The 16,218-nt window shown below is 40.7% G+C and overlaps 1 protein-coding gene across 1 annotated transcript in view; it reads left to right on the forward strand.

Moving 5' to 3' along the window:
* Positions 1–13,879, forward strand: part of pdzd8 (PDZ domain containing 8) — a 37,313-nt gene extending 23,434 nt beyond the window's left edge. Inside the window, exons 4-5 of the mRNA XM_054600502.1 lie at positions 8,707–8,869; positions 8,974–13,879. Coding sequence (XP_054456477.1) covers positions 8,707–8,869; positions 8,974–11,333 — 2,523 coding nt within the window. The 3' untranslated portion in view covers positions 11,334–13,879. The remainder of the gene's footprint in view (positions 1–8,706; positions 8,870–8,973) is intronic.
* The last annotated feature ends 2,339 nt before the right edge of the window (positions 13,880–16,218 follow it).

Consider the following 16,218-nt stretch of genomic DNA (forward strand, 5'->3'; position numbering starts at 1 on the left):
GTATTTGACGAAGTGTAAATATTAATATGCTGATAGCAACACACTTTATCAATTTACTGTTTTTTTGTATTCCGGAGCCTTTGAGGGGAAGATGAGATGCTATCTGAAATCACACACTGGGGCGGCATTATGCTGCCAATGTTGGGTCCAGTGTGAATAAACAAAGCTCATGTAATGGCGGATCTTCTTTACAGCAGTGTTGCAGAATCTCTGTATGAAAGGGGCTTAGGTTTTGTTTGAGATTAATTGTTGTCATTTAAATTAGAAGAGTACCAATTACACCCTGCCTTTATTTCCTCTATACTAGTACCAAAGTTACTCTATCTTTGTGTGACACCTCGTATGAAATGAATAGGAAATTGTCAAGTCGAAAAAATGAAGCATTACCAAACATTTCAGTATCATGTACACTTTGTACCTTTTGATTGTGTGCCTTGGAAGACATGCAGCAGTGTTAGCCACTCGATAAACTCTAATCTTTGCGGAATCACTCTGAACTCTTTTTCTTTGGATCTAGAAGGATCTGGAAACTGACATGACGTATGCTTGTCTGTTTTTCTTCTGCTATGTCAGTCTTACTTAGAGTGACGGTAACCACTGACTATTTTGTACTTCTCCTCAACAGAAATGATATTATATAGAATCTATTGAGCAGCAGCAGAGCCAAATCAAATAAAATCATTTATTTTTGTCGTGCCCTTCCTCCTTGAGTCACTGAGGGATGCGGGTTTGTGTAAGTCTGATGTTTAGAATAGCTTATAGGATTTCAAAGGGCCAGCAGAGAGCAGATGTTAAAGACAAAGACCTGTAGACTGTTAAACCATATGCTGCAGCAACAGGTTACACATCAAAGTTAAGCTGGTTTTAACTTTTCTTTTTTTTTTAGCACTCCAATAATTATTTCACCCTGTTCTGTTCCATCTAAAAAAATACTGTTAGTCAGTTCTTAGTGCCATTTACATATAATACTTAGGCAACACTTCAACGGCAATGGAGCGTCCTGTTGTTTGTTTGTTGCTTGTTGTTTGAACACTGCAATAGACTGAGATTAGCTGAAAGACTGTGCAAATGTTTAATGAATAAGTAAATGTTATGTGTTCAAGTGGTAAGATTTCTCTCTGTTGGGCTTCAAGGAGCAAACATCCTAACGTCTAAAGCAGCTGGTGAGCTCAGTGAGGAGGGAGATAGTGTTTGCATGACAGACGAGCATTGGTGTACAAAGGAGAAGACTGAAATGCCAACTTGATAACAAGGGAAACAGTGCGTTGCTCCTTTCTGAACCAATGGTCGTAGTTTAAAATTGAGTTGTCATTTATTTAACTAGGATGGTGTACCAGTCATGACAGATCATTATTCTTGATGCCAAAGACAGCTCCAAAGAAGGACTGTGTGGGCGACCAAACCACTGTTGCTGTCTATACAAATGCAAATTAGGCAGAGCACCTTTTTGTTAGCCTGTGTCTCCATGACAACTCCTTTGTTCTTAATGCTTTTGAAACCTGCTTCCTATGTTAAAAAGGCAACTTGAAAATTCAGATTGAGCCATACGAATGTAAAACTAAACTTCATAGTGATTTTAGTCAATAAATCCACTGCTACGTTCTACATCCACACATGTCTACTACATAATTGAGCTGAATTAGGTTGTGCCATTCACAGAGTATTGAGTCATTAATATCTGCCCATTATTCAGGTTGTAAAATTTCCTCTATTGAAATTGAAAGGATAGTTGTGAGTACATCAGGCCAGTTCAGTGGCGGTGGGGGGTGGATGTTTTTTATGTCATGATAAAATTGAAAAAGAGAAACTGAGTGACTAATGATGTAGCCCGCAAATGAGATGCCTAGAGTGAAATTGCGTCTTTGTATTGACTTAGCGGGCTACCCATTGTAGGTAGGATTCAGTTTCTATAACAGGGGTTAGTCCAGAGTGTGCAATGCAACCATCCCCTTAAAACATCTAAATGTTTTGTCACTGCAACTCCCCTGTGCATTATTATTCCCCATAAAACCAAGAGCAATATAAATGTTGTCAGCAGGCTTCTCATTTCTTTGATTTTATCAGCGTAGTCAATTAACATATATTCAGAGTTAAAACTAAGCAAAATTAAACTTAAGTGTTGGCTTTTATCATGTGTTTGTGTTCAAGAGCATCTTCTGTATGTTGAGCCAAATAAAAAGTGACATTGTTGTGTAATTTTGAAAGATGGGAAAGAAATAGTCTTTTTTTTATTCATTCAAACGACCAACCATCCTGGTGTTTTGAAGTAAAATACCGATAATATTTCTGCTCAGCTGCATAGCTAAGCCCTGGTCAAACTAAGAGCTGCACTCTTTTAAAAAGGTGATATAGGCTCAAGCCCTGCTTTAATGGAGTAATATTCCATGGAAACATCCAGATGATATATTGATAGTCCTGCTGTGTACCAGATAGTTTTGAGGGAGTTAGACTTAAAATGTTCTGATGCTTCATACTGTAACTTAACACGTGTCTGTGATGTTGTGTTTGACAACACATTCTACAGAATATGCGTCACTGTTAACCAGCCTGATATACCCACGTAAACACCTGAGCTACTGGCCATGCACCCCACCCCTCAGCCCACACCACCCCCATCACCAACGGGGCTGCTAATTGGATGTGGCAGGGAATTGCGGCGCACTTGCCTTGCAGCGACTTGTACCCTATAACCATACACAAATCGATCTGACATGTGGTATTATATTAAATTACCAAGCCGTGCAGTGACAGGGAAAAGGGTTTGCTCAACCCCCCACCTTCTCTGCCTCACACACACCCTCCCAGAACTGCTGGAGAGCAAAGGGATGTTCAGCCGAGCAACAGGAGATGCTGCTCCGTCCGAGCTATCCGCCAAGCAGTGGTTTAATACCGGCCTGCAGCTAGCCGCCTCTCCATGGTGACTGCTTTCAGTATACACATAGCCCTCTGATGACTTATTCTATGGAGGCCAGTACAACCCATTCCACTCAAACACGTTTACGATACATTTACAAGTATAACTGTTGGTATAGACAACAGTAGTTTACGACACACACAGTGTGATGTAAATTACAGCTGCAAGCAATATCACATTCACTAGTCATTTGTAACATCTGTGTCAAGTCAGAGCGGTTTTTGATCAGGTGATTTTATGTGAGAATGTGGTAAACAGAAGCTCCTTTCAGGCATGCACTTCACTCTGACAGCCCATATCTTTTGCTAGCACTTTGTTGATTAATTAATTTTTTAGCTGCCATCTGCTTTTTATCAGAAATGGAAACTGACTGTAGCTCTTTCTGAAACCCCTCCCTTGTTCTAATGTTCACCATTCCTTGTAAAATGGACCCTCAGTAGTTGGCGCCTGTCAAATCACCTATCAAATGCGAAACATTGCATTGTGATTGTTAAGAATATTTCAGTTCACTACAGACAATTTTATTCGCCAATTTTTTTGATACTTTGAGTTTTCGTACTCAAATTAAATAATTAAAATATCAGACATAATCAAAATTATTTCTGACATTTGACTTAAAAAAGTGAAATTCGAAAAATAACTGCAATAACCAGTCTTAAATAACCTACTGATTTTAGACGTGATAAGTAAAATCTCAACTGAATAATAAAGCAGGCTTTAAGAGCAAATCTGTGAGCTACTTACAACTAAACTGAAAAAGTAGGTAAAGATAAACAAATCTGAAGATGAGAATGTCCTCATTAAGAGGGAAGGCATTGATTTTGTCAGAGCAACTTCCTCTGAACATGTCCCAATTTAAACGTCATCATACAAGCTGATTTTAGATTTAGAAAGTACGTAAGAAAATTTTGCATTCTGTTTATTTACCTTTTTTTTCGTTCTTGTTTTTCGCAGAGCATCCGTTTCATCAAGTTTATTAGTGTGTGTGTTATCCCATTGTTTGTGAGGAAGCCCATGATACGTCAAAGTGTAACGGAAAGTGCGATGGCTGTTTTTATTGCTATGAGTGTTTTATTTAGGGATCAAAGGAAGACCTGTCTGGGTTTTGGTCCCGGAGGTAAAAAAGGGAACTTTAATACAGTGATAGCTGCCATTTGAACATATTAACCTTTCATTTGTTCTCTGTGGCAGTGTAGATAAAAGAGAGACTGGGATTCTGAAATAGATAGTGAATTACTCCATTTACATCTGGCCAGTTTAGGGTTGCTACGTTCTTTGTTCGTCTTTTCTGCTCAGAGACAAGGAACCGAGAGATGCTTGTTGTATTAGTCAATGTTAACAAGGTTAGTCCAGTCACTGCTCCTCAGCCTGAGAGAAAGCTCCTCTACACAACAATTGAAAGAAGCACCACACTGCAGGGGAGAAAAGAGTCCTATCTCACTGTTTCTTCACCAAACAAAATCCACACTGTAAACAAGAGTTGTAAGGGGAATTATCAAATTAACTCCAGCACTCCAACAACCAGTTTCATAAGAAAATGTAATGTAGTCTGGTTTGGGATTTGAATCTCTGGCTGTAACCCAATTTGATTTTGATTCACGCAGGCCCTTTGATTTAATATTGAATATTGTGTTTCTTTCTTTCTTAATTCAAGTCAAGTCTTTCTTTTTTGCTGAGATGGACGACAAAGCTCTTCAACACTTTTCTTTCAGTTTAAAGGCCGTCATTCTTAAGGATTCTGTTATTGTATTTCTAAAAGGTTTTAACGGTTTGGTTTTGGTATTTGTATGCAACCCCCCTAATAGAAAGAATAACCAAGAAAAAAAAAAGAAACATGAACATCCCTATACCAAAATTGAAATCCAAATACCTACACAACAAACACATGACCAAATTGTTGAAGATTGGGGTCCAGCCCTAGAAAAAGATATTACAACGATTTTTGGGAAGAATATTAGCAACTCCAGCTTTCAATACTATGTGATACCAAACAGGTTTCTTAGTCAAGTCACTTTTATTGCTATAACCCAACATCCCAAATCCCAAATTCGTCACTAAGGGCATTAGAAGCTGTACAGACTGTTCCTTTCACACTGGAAGACGTTTTTTTCACAAAGATGAATTGTTTAACATTTATGTAAAGAAGTATTGTATATGTGACGTCATGTTCTGTTTCAAGGTTAATTGTGTCTCTCTGCACCACTATACATGATATTTTAACTGATTGTTACTAAGGAAATGATGGGGTGAACCGGTAAGTCGGGTAGACCTTAAAGCTGAGTCCCTACTGATTAGGTTCCTGTCCAGCACAGGGCTCTTTGCTGCATGTCATCCCCTCTCTCTTCTGCCTTTACTCTCTGGTTCTCACAATCAAATAGAGCAGCTATGCCAAAAAATAAAAGGAATGATGGCCAAAATAATAAATATAAAACCCAGGTGGGTGTATTGTAGTGCTTTTGCCCAGAGTAAACCTACAGCTTTATATCTTTTGAAAGCAGAGGTGCTGCTGGAGAGCATTAGTCTTTTCACTGGAGTTCTGTGTGCACTGACAGATAATTGGGTACAGAAGAGTGTCTGTGACTGTGCATATATTGGTGGTGTAAGTGTGCGTAAAAGGGAGATTGCCACTATTTGCACTTCAGAAGAATGGACTCGTACGCTCACCTTTGTAAATCTATTATAGGCACAATGGCCACATTGCAGCCGGCGGTGCAGCTGTATTCAAACAGCTACAGTGCTGCTCCAATTATAGTAGTGATATTCATCACCTACACTCAGCCTACAGCTACTCAACTACTAGTTTATCAGAACTATTTCCAGTATTTAGTGATTATATAATTTACCTAATGAATGGAGTAATGTAAATTGTAACATGGAAGTTGCTGTTATTCTTGACTATTTTCAAGGGACCAATTTGCTTATTGTGTTTGACTGTCAGCTAAAAAAACACAATACATTTTTAATGTGTTTCAAAATTTGCAGTATGAATGTGTAGTCGACGAATCGGCTGTAACTGTGTGATGCTGTCATCGGCAGTGTTTCCAGCACCGTGCAGGCTGCTCTAGGGGCAAAGGGCTTTGTGATCAGGACTGATGTGTCCTGTGAGACTGAATTGATAATTGCATATTTTGGATAAATGTGCTATTCCATTTTCAATTTCCTGGTCAATGTCAAAGTCGTCTCCTGTTGCTGTATACAGCTTTGAGATCCAGAGTGTTTGCCAACAGAATCCACCTCCACACTAAGTAATGGTCTGCCTTCACGTTCTTCCCCAAAGCAACCTGTTGCCTCGACAATGTTGTTATCGTCTTCGTGGAAGAGCTGTAACATGGCCAGATAAGATTAAACCTAGAGCCACACACACACACACACACACACACACACACACACACACACACACACACACACACACACACACACACACACACACACACACACACACACACGCACACCAATGGTTTACAAGTACTTAAAGCATCAGAGAACATACAAAGCTTTGAAAAAGATTAATAATCTTGAGTCACTGGTAGCTACAACTACTCATACATGGCTTGTACAAGTGACTATTTGTCATATTTACCAGTTTTCTCGTATTTTGAATTTAATAAATAGTCCAAGACTGTTTGCCCTTTTACTAAAACGCATGTTGATTTAAGGATCGTGATGCCTTAATCTAAATAAATGTGGAGAATAAATAAGGCCCATTGTTTTTATTTACAACATAATTGTATGTTGCTACATGGCATAGTTAGCAGTAAAAACCCAACACCCTAGAAAATGACAATAGATTACTTAATCTTTGTGTCGACACCAATTTTAATCCTTCATACACTGGGTTGGAGGAACACACCAGTAGGCCTTGCTTCACACTTCAAGCCCTGGGGCATAGTCCCAAGGTATATCTTTGTAGGGTCCGAGGTCCACCTACTGTAGTCTCGCAAAATCCTGTGGGGAACTCTGAGACTAGAGTTAACTTTCACCCCCACCCACCTCCCCTCTGCCAGCTTGGATAGATCATCTGCTTATTCATGGGCACACCTAACTCAATCACTGCCTTCCAACCGAACCATAACAAATGACAGCAGAGGAAATTACAGTAATTTGTCTCCGTCTACCCACATCATGATGGCCCTCCTATTCTGTCTTCTAAACCAGGACACCTTTACTGTCTTCATCCTCTTTCTCCTCCTCCTCCTCCTCCTCCCAATCTCTTCCTCATTCAGCTCTTTATCTGCACCAGGAAATATCCTACCATATATGTCTCTGGTATGTAAGCTGACAATTTCCACCAATCTTGGTTAAAATTGCATGGGTATCCGTACATAGTTGATCACCCGCGTAGGATGCACGAATGTCTACTGTAAATGTGCTGTCATTTGATAGACGACCTGTCAGGCGTAAAACAGGTCACCCCCGCATCACAACAGGTGTGTTGTGGGAAATGTGACTTGGACTGTGTGCAGTGGCTGTTATTAAGGCAGCAGGGAGTGGGGGTTTAATTGCAGCTCTCTCTTCTGCCACAGAATTGCCGCTTTTAGTGTGAGTCAAAGTGCTGGAGGCAGATGTGTTGCTCTTGAAGCATTGGTCAACTAAGTTTTCATTATTATTATTTTGCATCTGGATTAAACAGATTTGCAAGTACCTTGCTGTAGACCTTTAACATGAAAAAACTCATTTTAAAGACGTATGTCTGTACTTACTACATGTCTATAAAATGATAGCAAATTGTTGTGGTTAAGCTATTACATTATACCAAAACATTAACTTTGAAACAGATCTGTTTAGTAATAGGTTCGTTTTTGTTCTCATTGAAACATATGTGTAAATAAAGGAACGGTCAATGTGCTTTCCTCTTTCTGTCTTTGTTAATTACTTTGAAATTCTTGTTCATTTTACTAGTGTTTTCATTTTATTGAGCGTTAGCGTTAAGTGTTAGCTTCATGGACATTAATTCTGGTTGATGCATTGCTTACTCAGATATGTTACCAAACATCTCAAACAAGTAAATCATCTGATATTATTAATAAAACCCAAACCATTTATTAATCCAAAGTGTAAAGTTAGGACAACCCTTAACAGTACACCATGCTTTATTCACCAATTCTTTTTAAACAATCTTATAGACCATAAATACAAAGTTTACAAAAAATTACCATGATCTTTTGAGAATACTTATATTGAAAAATGCAATGTTTACAACTAGTGGTTATAAAACTGTACAAGATAAGGATAAACGATCATAACTACCAAACAAAAATGTTACAACCACCATTTCAAAATCCGGTGGACCAAATACAGTCTTTCAAAACAGTATTCTCAAATCAGTGCTGCTATGGCTCGGATGTAAACAGGTTCATCTTTCAATAAGAAGGTCAACGGTTTGTCGTAATGTCAGTGGGCAAGAACCCCTAATTGATGGCTGTGAATTCGTTCAATTCCTAATATGCAGGTAGCACTTCCCATTGTGACCTCTGCCATCAGTGTATGAATGTGTGAGGGTGAATGATTACATGTAGTGTACAGCGCTTTTGGGGTCGGATGACCAGAAAATCTCCTCTAGTTCTTAATATCTATAATAAACCATAAGATATGGAAGTCAGAAACATTGGGATAAATAAGTGCTGCTTTTACTTAAAAAGGGCGAGTTAACCTCTTGCTATTGATCAGAAAGTATTCATGATCTTGCATACCTCTTTCCTATCACAATTAGATAAGTTATGAGCATGGGCTATGACCTCTAAATCAATGCCGGTCTTCATCCTAAGTTTTCTTTTGTTACATGTATGCATCAGACGGAGGTTATCAAGGGGCCGTGTGGCAGTGTCGGGATGACTTTCAGGCATGTTCCTGCCAGCGAGGGGGACGCTGTGCACGTCAGCATAGAGACAGTGACGCCCAACTCTCCTGCTGCCCTGGCAGACCTGCAGAGGGGGGATCGTCTCATCGCCATAGGAGGTTTGAAATGTTTGATAATTGTTAATCAGCAAAAACATTTCTAAAATGTCTGTTTTTTAAACTACTGATGGAAAACATTTTTTCCTGTTCTTGAACTTTGACAGGTGTCAAAGTAACATCCTCAGTTCAAGTGCCCAAACTGCTGAAGCAGGCTGGAGACAGGGTGTTGGTACTTTATGAGAGACCTGTTCGTCACCAGACTCCCTCCTCTTATGGAAGCCTCGGGACTCTTCAGGAGGGGTTTGGGCAGCTGGAGGAAACTGGTTTTATTTCGCAGCCAGGGGGCTTTGAGGAAGACCCAGCTCCGATCACCACCCTTTCTGACATATCTGACAGCAAAGACATGGACTCTGAGTTTGAAGAATTGATTGTAGACTCCAAACCTAGCCAGACTGGTGGCCCTAACAGCAGCACAACAAATACCAGTGATGCTAAGGAGGATTCCTTACTTTCCGTAAACCAAAGCCCCAAAAGGACTGTGGCCAATCTGGCCTCTAAGCCCCTTGGTACCATTTCACCCATCCTTAACCGCAAGTTAAACCTGGTGGGTCTCCAGTCACCACTAAAGCCCCAGCCCAAAGAATCGCCAAAGCCCTCGCCACATAAAACCAGTAGTGATCCAATGGAGGGTCTGCAACGCCCCACTGTCCCTCCCCCACCTCCTCCTTCTCGGCCCCCAGTGCCGCCACGACCTCAGATAAGGTTGACACCAGCCTCCTCAGAAACCAGTCTTTTGGAAAGTATTGATTCTGTTACAACTACTAATGTCACTGTTGTTCCTACCATGACCACCACCATCAGCACTACTGAAAAATCCCCAGAAAAAGCTCCTCTCACTGGAGCCAATGAAGATAAGATCAGCACTGAAAAGATATGTGTCAAACAGGCTGAAGCAAAGCAGTCTACTAAGCCCGCAGAGTCCAGTGATGAGCTGCCAGTCCCTTCCACTGTGACCAGCAGCAGCAAAGCTGATCAAGCAAAGGAAAAAGCTTCAGAGAGCTCCTGCAGCACACGGGACAGTCTAGAGGACCATTCCCTCTGGGAATCCCCAGAAACCATGTTTCGTAACCAGACAGCACGATGGCCCAAGGCCTCTGTCCTGTTTGAGGTGGAAAGCAACCATAAGTACCTTAATGTAGCCCTGTGGTGCAAAGATCCCTTTAAGCTGGGCAGTTTGTTGTGCCTGGGTCATGTCAGTCTCCAGCTGGAGCATATAGCCCTGGAATGCATGGCCACATCTTCGTCTGAGTACCAGAGCATCTTTAGGTTGGGGTCTCCAGAGCCCAGAGCTAATGTCAGTCGCACTGCACTACGCAGCCTCAGCAGCCACAAGGGCTTCAATGAGAAGCTGTGTTATGGAGATGTTACTCTGAACTTCTGTTACGTAGCTGAGGGTGACTATGAGTGTCCGGGTGGGCTGGCAGAAAGGGAGCGAGAGGAGAGTCTCCATGATGAGGATCTAAGGGAGAGGGAGCATATCCCCACGGCACAGCGTGATGACTTGGCCTACAGCACCATGCAGTTGGTGGAGCTTCGTCACAACTTTCAGGACACCCAGTTCCAGAACCCCACGTGGTGTGAATACTGCAAGAAGAAGGTTTGGACCAAGGCAGCCTCTCAGTGTATGATCTGCACCTACGTTTGCCACAAGAAATGCCAGGACAAGTGCCTCGCTGAAAATCCCTTCTGTGTGGCAGCAACTGAACGTCGCGGAGCTGACCCTGAAGCCAAGTCCACCATTAACCGGGCGACCACTGGCCTCACGCGTCATATTATCAACACCAGCTCCCGGCTGCTTAACCTACGCCAGGTGCCCAAGACTCGTCTGGTTGAGCAGGTGGCTGATGTGATGCCTGGAGCGGTGGAGCCCTCACCCAAGCATACACCCAACACTTCAGACAATGAGAGCAGCGATACTGAGACCTACACAAGCGGCCCCAGCCCCTCAAAGCAGCCTGTTGGCAGTGGCGGCAGTAGTAAACTTGTACGCAAGGAAGGTGGGTTAGATGACAGTGTGTTCATTGCAGTGAAGGAGATAGGCCGGGACCTGTACCGGGGGCTGCCCACAGATGAGCGCTCTCAGAAGCTGGAGTTGATGCTGGACAAGCTGCAGCAGGAAATTGACCAAGAGCTGGAGCACAATAACGCCCTGCTGCTGGAGGAGAGGGAGGCCATAGATGCGCGGCGCAAGGCCCTAATTAGTACAGCCCTGGCCAAGTCTGGGGAGAGACTCCAGGCCCTTACCCTGCTAATGATCCACTACCGAGCTGGCATTGAGGACCTGGAGTCAGTGGAGAGCAACTCTCCTTCAGAGCAGCAAGGCTTTAAAGGCAAAGGAGAAGGCCTGGAGGAAGAGGCCCTGGTGGGGACAGAGGTCTATGACAGTGACATATGCAGCCCTGTGGAGGTGCAACTGCTGGATGACATTACGGAGGAGCAGATCTGTGTGGAGGCACTCCACTAAATAAGACTAGAGAGGAGAGAGAACGTGAAGAGGAACGTGTGCTTTGGGCTTGTGCCTCCAAATGAAATAATGTCCAGTTTGTTGATGGAGATTAGGAAATTTCAGCAGTCCATTTGAAATATTGGGTATGTTGGGGTCCGGTGTTTGATTCACATGTTCTTTTATTTTCACGTGAAAATGACCGGCTGGGTTAAGGAATTCCTTCCCTAAGGATTCCTGTTATTGATGTTTGGATTTGCACAAAATTATGCTGTTTCCATGCTCTTGGTTTTTAAGGGAAGCTTGAGAGCTACACTATTATCTGCCCTCAGTAGTGCTGCATGTGTATCCTCCAGTTTTGTTTTACTGCGGCTTCAAAATGTCATTGTAAGTAATGAATTCACTTTGCTTTCTTGTCTATAACTGCTTTGACATAAGGACTTGAGAAAATGTACACATTTCTGTGGTCTATTCGTCTAAATCATCTTAACTTTGTTTCTTGTGAGTAACAAGCCCATATGAAGGTGAAATATTTGAGTCAATAACAGTGTGAATACTACCAGGTAGAAGCCAGGTTAGACATCCACCTAAGTGGAACATGTCATTATGTGTTACAAAGCAAGCTGTCATACATATCTTTTGTTTTGAGCGTTTTTTTATACAGTAATATATTTGGGCCTTAGAAGTCATTGTCCCTGCTCACTAACTTCTTTGGGATTTCAGCAGCTGGATAAGCATTAGTGGAATCTTGTATAAAGTTTGCCTCTTTCTTTTTATGTTTTTCTTTGTATGTTTTATCATGTTACACACATTTTTCTTTTCCCTAGGAGGGGTTAAGCAGGTAATTGTCCTGTGTTATAATTAATCCATTCTTTTTTTGTTGTCCTACTAAGTCAAGTTTTTGTTCAGAACACCCCATCAACTTTTAAAACTCAATTATGGCACATTTATAACGGATCAAAACTTTCATTGGGGCAATGTGAGAAATACATATTTTATACATGATTTACTTTTTTTGTTTATTCTCTGAATGAATGTTAGCCAGGAGCTCTCAAGAAGTGAAAATTCTCCCAGCATTTATTTAATTGGTTTAGTGTGTGTGTTTTTCTATGTAAATGATTTCCATGCTTCAAGAAGCTATGATGTGATTTAGTGCAGATAATTTGCCTTCATGAGTTGTTTTCATGCCCAGATGAATGTATGTTCAGCCCTTTCTGTGTTTTGTGTTTATACAGTTGTTGGGCACTGCCTTCCCCCATTCCCTTGCTAAACATCACGCATCAATGTAGTCTGTTTCTATCATGACCAGCTCCAAAATGCCATGTTGTCCATTTATGTTTTACACCCTCAGAGAGAGATTGGTAAGAATTGTTTGTGAGGAGGGAATATCTTACTCTTACATATCTTAGGAAAAATCTACCCTGGAACACTGTCCATTTTTTTTTTTATTGTGATGGCTATTTTGCCAATCAGTGTCACATGACATATTTCCAGCACATATACTAATAAGCTTGTTAGTGGTTACATGTCAAGACAGAGTTTTTTGGCTTTCTAGAACTCTCAACAGCAGTTAGCAGGTTTTGGTATCAGTCGGAATTGTGACATTCAACAACATATGGGGAGGACTTAAAACCAAGTAAAAGACCAACGTTACCTTGAAAATAAGGGTAACAAAAAAAAAGGTTAGATGATGAAACGTCCCAAGTTGATGCAATAAATTGAAATAGTAGCAATCATTTGGTCCTGTAGATTGCGAGGTAAAGAGTAGAAATATCGCACCAGGCCAAGCGAGAGATCTCGTTTAACGCATACTGCATGCCGTTTTTTTAATTAATTTTTTTATGCCAGTATTATCTTGATTCCTCTCAGCCCGATAGATGATGGTGTTTGTTTGTCTGGTACCATTATGGGGGGTTGGGAAAGGATTGTATTAGGGCTAGGACCACGGTTTTCTTAAGACATCAGAGGGTAGAATTTTCCTTAAATGTAACGAGACTCCAAATGGGCTTGTCCAAGCTAACGCAACAAGGGAAGTAATCAGTCGGACTCAGAGGAAGCAAAAGCACATTTCCTGTTCTTTTCTGTTTTAGATATATATATGTTGCTCTTTTGGATATTGGCTTGCTGGCTGCTATACTTGTCAGTCTCTCTCTGTCCTTGTATATCCAGATTTTTGTGCAATATTTTTGTAGGAAATTAAGCTGATAATCAGGAATGAATCCCTGTGCCTGTGGTTTGTCTTCCTTTTCCTTTAAACCCGAGTAGTGTGTGTCCATCTGTCTAGTAGTGTAACCTGAGGGGGACCAATGAGAACTCCTTTGGCCTGAGAGGCGCTTCTTTTGCTGCTGCATCTATTACAATGTGCTCTTCCACAGATCTCATAATCAAATGCTACTGCCCCCCCCCCATCCCTAACCTTTGAAACTGCACTTACAATAGGATAGCCCATCACGGCTTTCAGCAGGTCGAGATGGTGTTTGTATCTCATTGTGTATGTGAGGGATGTGGTACACAGTTTTCAAAAGGCTCATGTGATGAAGCTGTATTGTACATAACCTAAATAAACAAGCTCAAATGAATTCCCATCACTCTGCTTTGTGGTTTGATCCGCTCACACTGAAGAACTTTGAAGGCACAATCTGTGATCCAAATGTAACCAAGAACCACTTCAGCCATAATAATCAAAACACCAGACCCGAACCTTCTATTACGTCCAAATGAAATGACAGATCGGTCAACACAGGGACTAACAATAGACAACCTCTCAATCTAAGATTTATTTTACTTTATTTACATAAAACACACAAGAAGGGGAATCCATTTTTTTTAATTAAGATTAGCTGTTAAATTCTCATGTGTACAGTATGTGATCACACTAGGAATGAGTTTGGACCAGTTACTCAGTTGGTTATTGATTCAGCCCTGTACTGTAACTTCTATGTACACCAAATACACAACCTCAGTCTGCATTCAGAAGTTCATCTGAATTTGGATTTAATTTGTTTGTTATTTGGGCAAAGTGGTTGTGCATTGCATTGTGCAGACAACATCTAGCAACACAAGGTTTTTTTAGTATGTACATAGGGCACATTCAATGAACAAAACAGTTTTTCTTACCAAAACCAACCAATTGTGTTACCAGGTGTTTACACTGAAAAGCACTGCAAAAAAAAGCAAGGGTTGTCAGTAGGAAAAATCTGGTAAATCACCAGCTATGACCTTTCAGAATGAGTCTAGTGTGAAATTTGGACAAAGATTAACACTTACAGCCTTTTGTGAACTTCTAATCTTTGTTTACCATAGTATCAGCATATTTGATTATGTCTATGTCATTTCATTTTACAGCAACATTAACAAGTACAAATGTCACTCAGCACATTCGAAGGCCGGATCACCACTCTCTTTAGATGGGATGTCTTGTCTCCCTACACTGCAGTCCATTTACTGATAGCTCCACTGTTTGCCTTGAAGAGGATGTCTATGTGCACTACTACAGAAGAAACTGTAGGAAGTTTGAGTACATTGCATCAGAAGTACATGATAATTCCCTTCATTGGTGTTGATCTGATACATGACATTTTGTAAAAGCCACAGTTGTTGGGGCTCTTAGTGAAGAGGGAACAGAGGGAAGGTATAGTGTGAGCATCTGCAAAGTAATTGAAGCCCAGTGTTGAGATGGACAGGCTGATTACAGTGTCTGCTCTCACATTTCCCCATCATGAAACTCATTCTGCTGTCTTCCACCACCCAGCGCAGGCAATCAACATCAACATTTCTCTTATCAAACTGAAGAGCATGAATGTTCTTAGCAGTTTGATATTTCCATGGGTCCCTCCACATATTACTCCTGTTCACAAACTGACAATGTCAATAATAGGAAAAAGAGTGAGAGAGTTTAGAGGGAAAGAACACCAAAGTGGACTGAGAGCTCAGTGTTTTAAATGCACCGAAACGCAACGGTGCTGAAAATCCATCTGTCCCTATATTTTTCATTTCATGTGTCATTTTTGAGGAGAAAACTGCTTTTTTAGAGTATACCACATTTAATAGAGGATATGGGGTTCTCACATGTTAAAAAAAAAGGTAACATCCAGCCAATGACATACATGTAGGAAAGCTCACATACTGACATGTGCACACATATGTATGTTTGTGAATATTTGCAATAGATGTTGGGTTAACAAAACTACACAACATTTGAATATATCCACACAAGACTCAGATGAGAAGAGATGATGTGTTAGTCCCAGATCAGACCAGTGAGTCTGTTGACTTCCACATTTATGAATGAACCGCTCCAGTTGGTGTTTTTACAATCTTCATATTATTTTACCATCTAAGGCGAGTGGTTTTCACAACCCATCAGCAAGTTTATGAGACAATCAAAAAAACACTACATGGGACAAAACATTGTGAACATTAATACATTATGAACATTAAATTTATTACAGGAGTCTTCTTTAAAATATAAGAAATATTACAATTTTAAGGCATTATGTAACTAGCAAAAAAAACATTTAAATTGATATTTTAAGAGAGAAACTGTATGCAACTGTATTCATTGGTATTGACATACAATTATGGAATATTTGAATATTAAACAACAGATGGCGAACAACAGAGAGCCAGAGTCCTCCTGTAACTCACTGAAGTCTCCCCTTTATTTTATTAGTCTCTCTGAAAAAGTGAAATGTGTTTCTAAGCTTTATTCTGAAAAATAAAAACAAAAACGTTCCCACAATGTTTTACCAGCATTGACACCTCTGGTTCCACTTGTCGTGTCGTTTGTGTTAAGTCTAATGTTGTAAAGATTGGTTTGCTGTGTCCACTGAGGTGAAACCACTGAGATTATTGAGACACTTCAAAACAGGAAAACCAATAAAACTGAATATCCTTTTTGCTGTCC

The sequence above is a fragment of the Anoplopoma fimbria genome, chromosome 6 (assembly GCF_027596085.1).
Source record: "Anoplopoma fimbria isolate UVic2021 breed Golden Eagle Sablefish chromosome 6, Afim_UVic_2022, whole genome shotgun sequence".
NCBI classification, from domain to species: Eukaryota; Metazoa; Chordata; class Actinopteri; order Perciformes; family Anoplopomatidae; genus Anoplopoma; species Anoplopoma fimbria.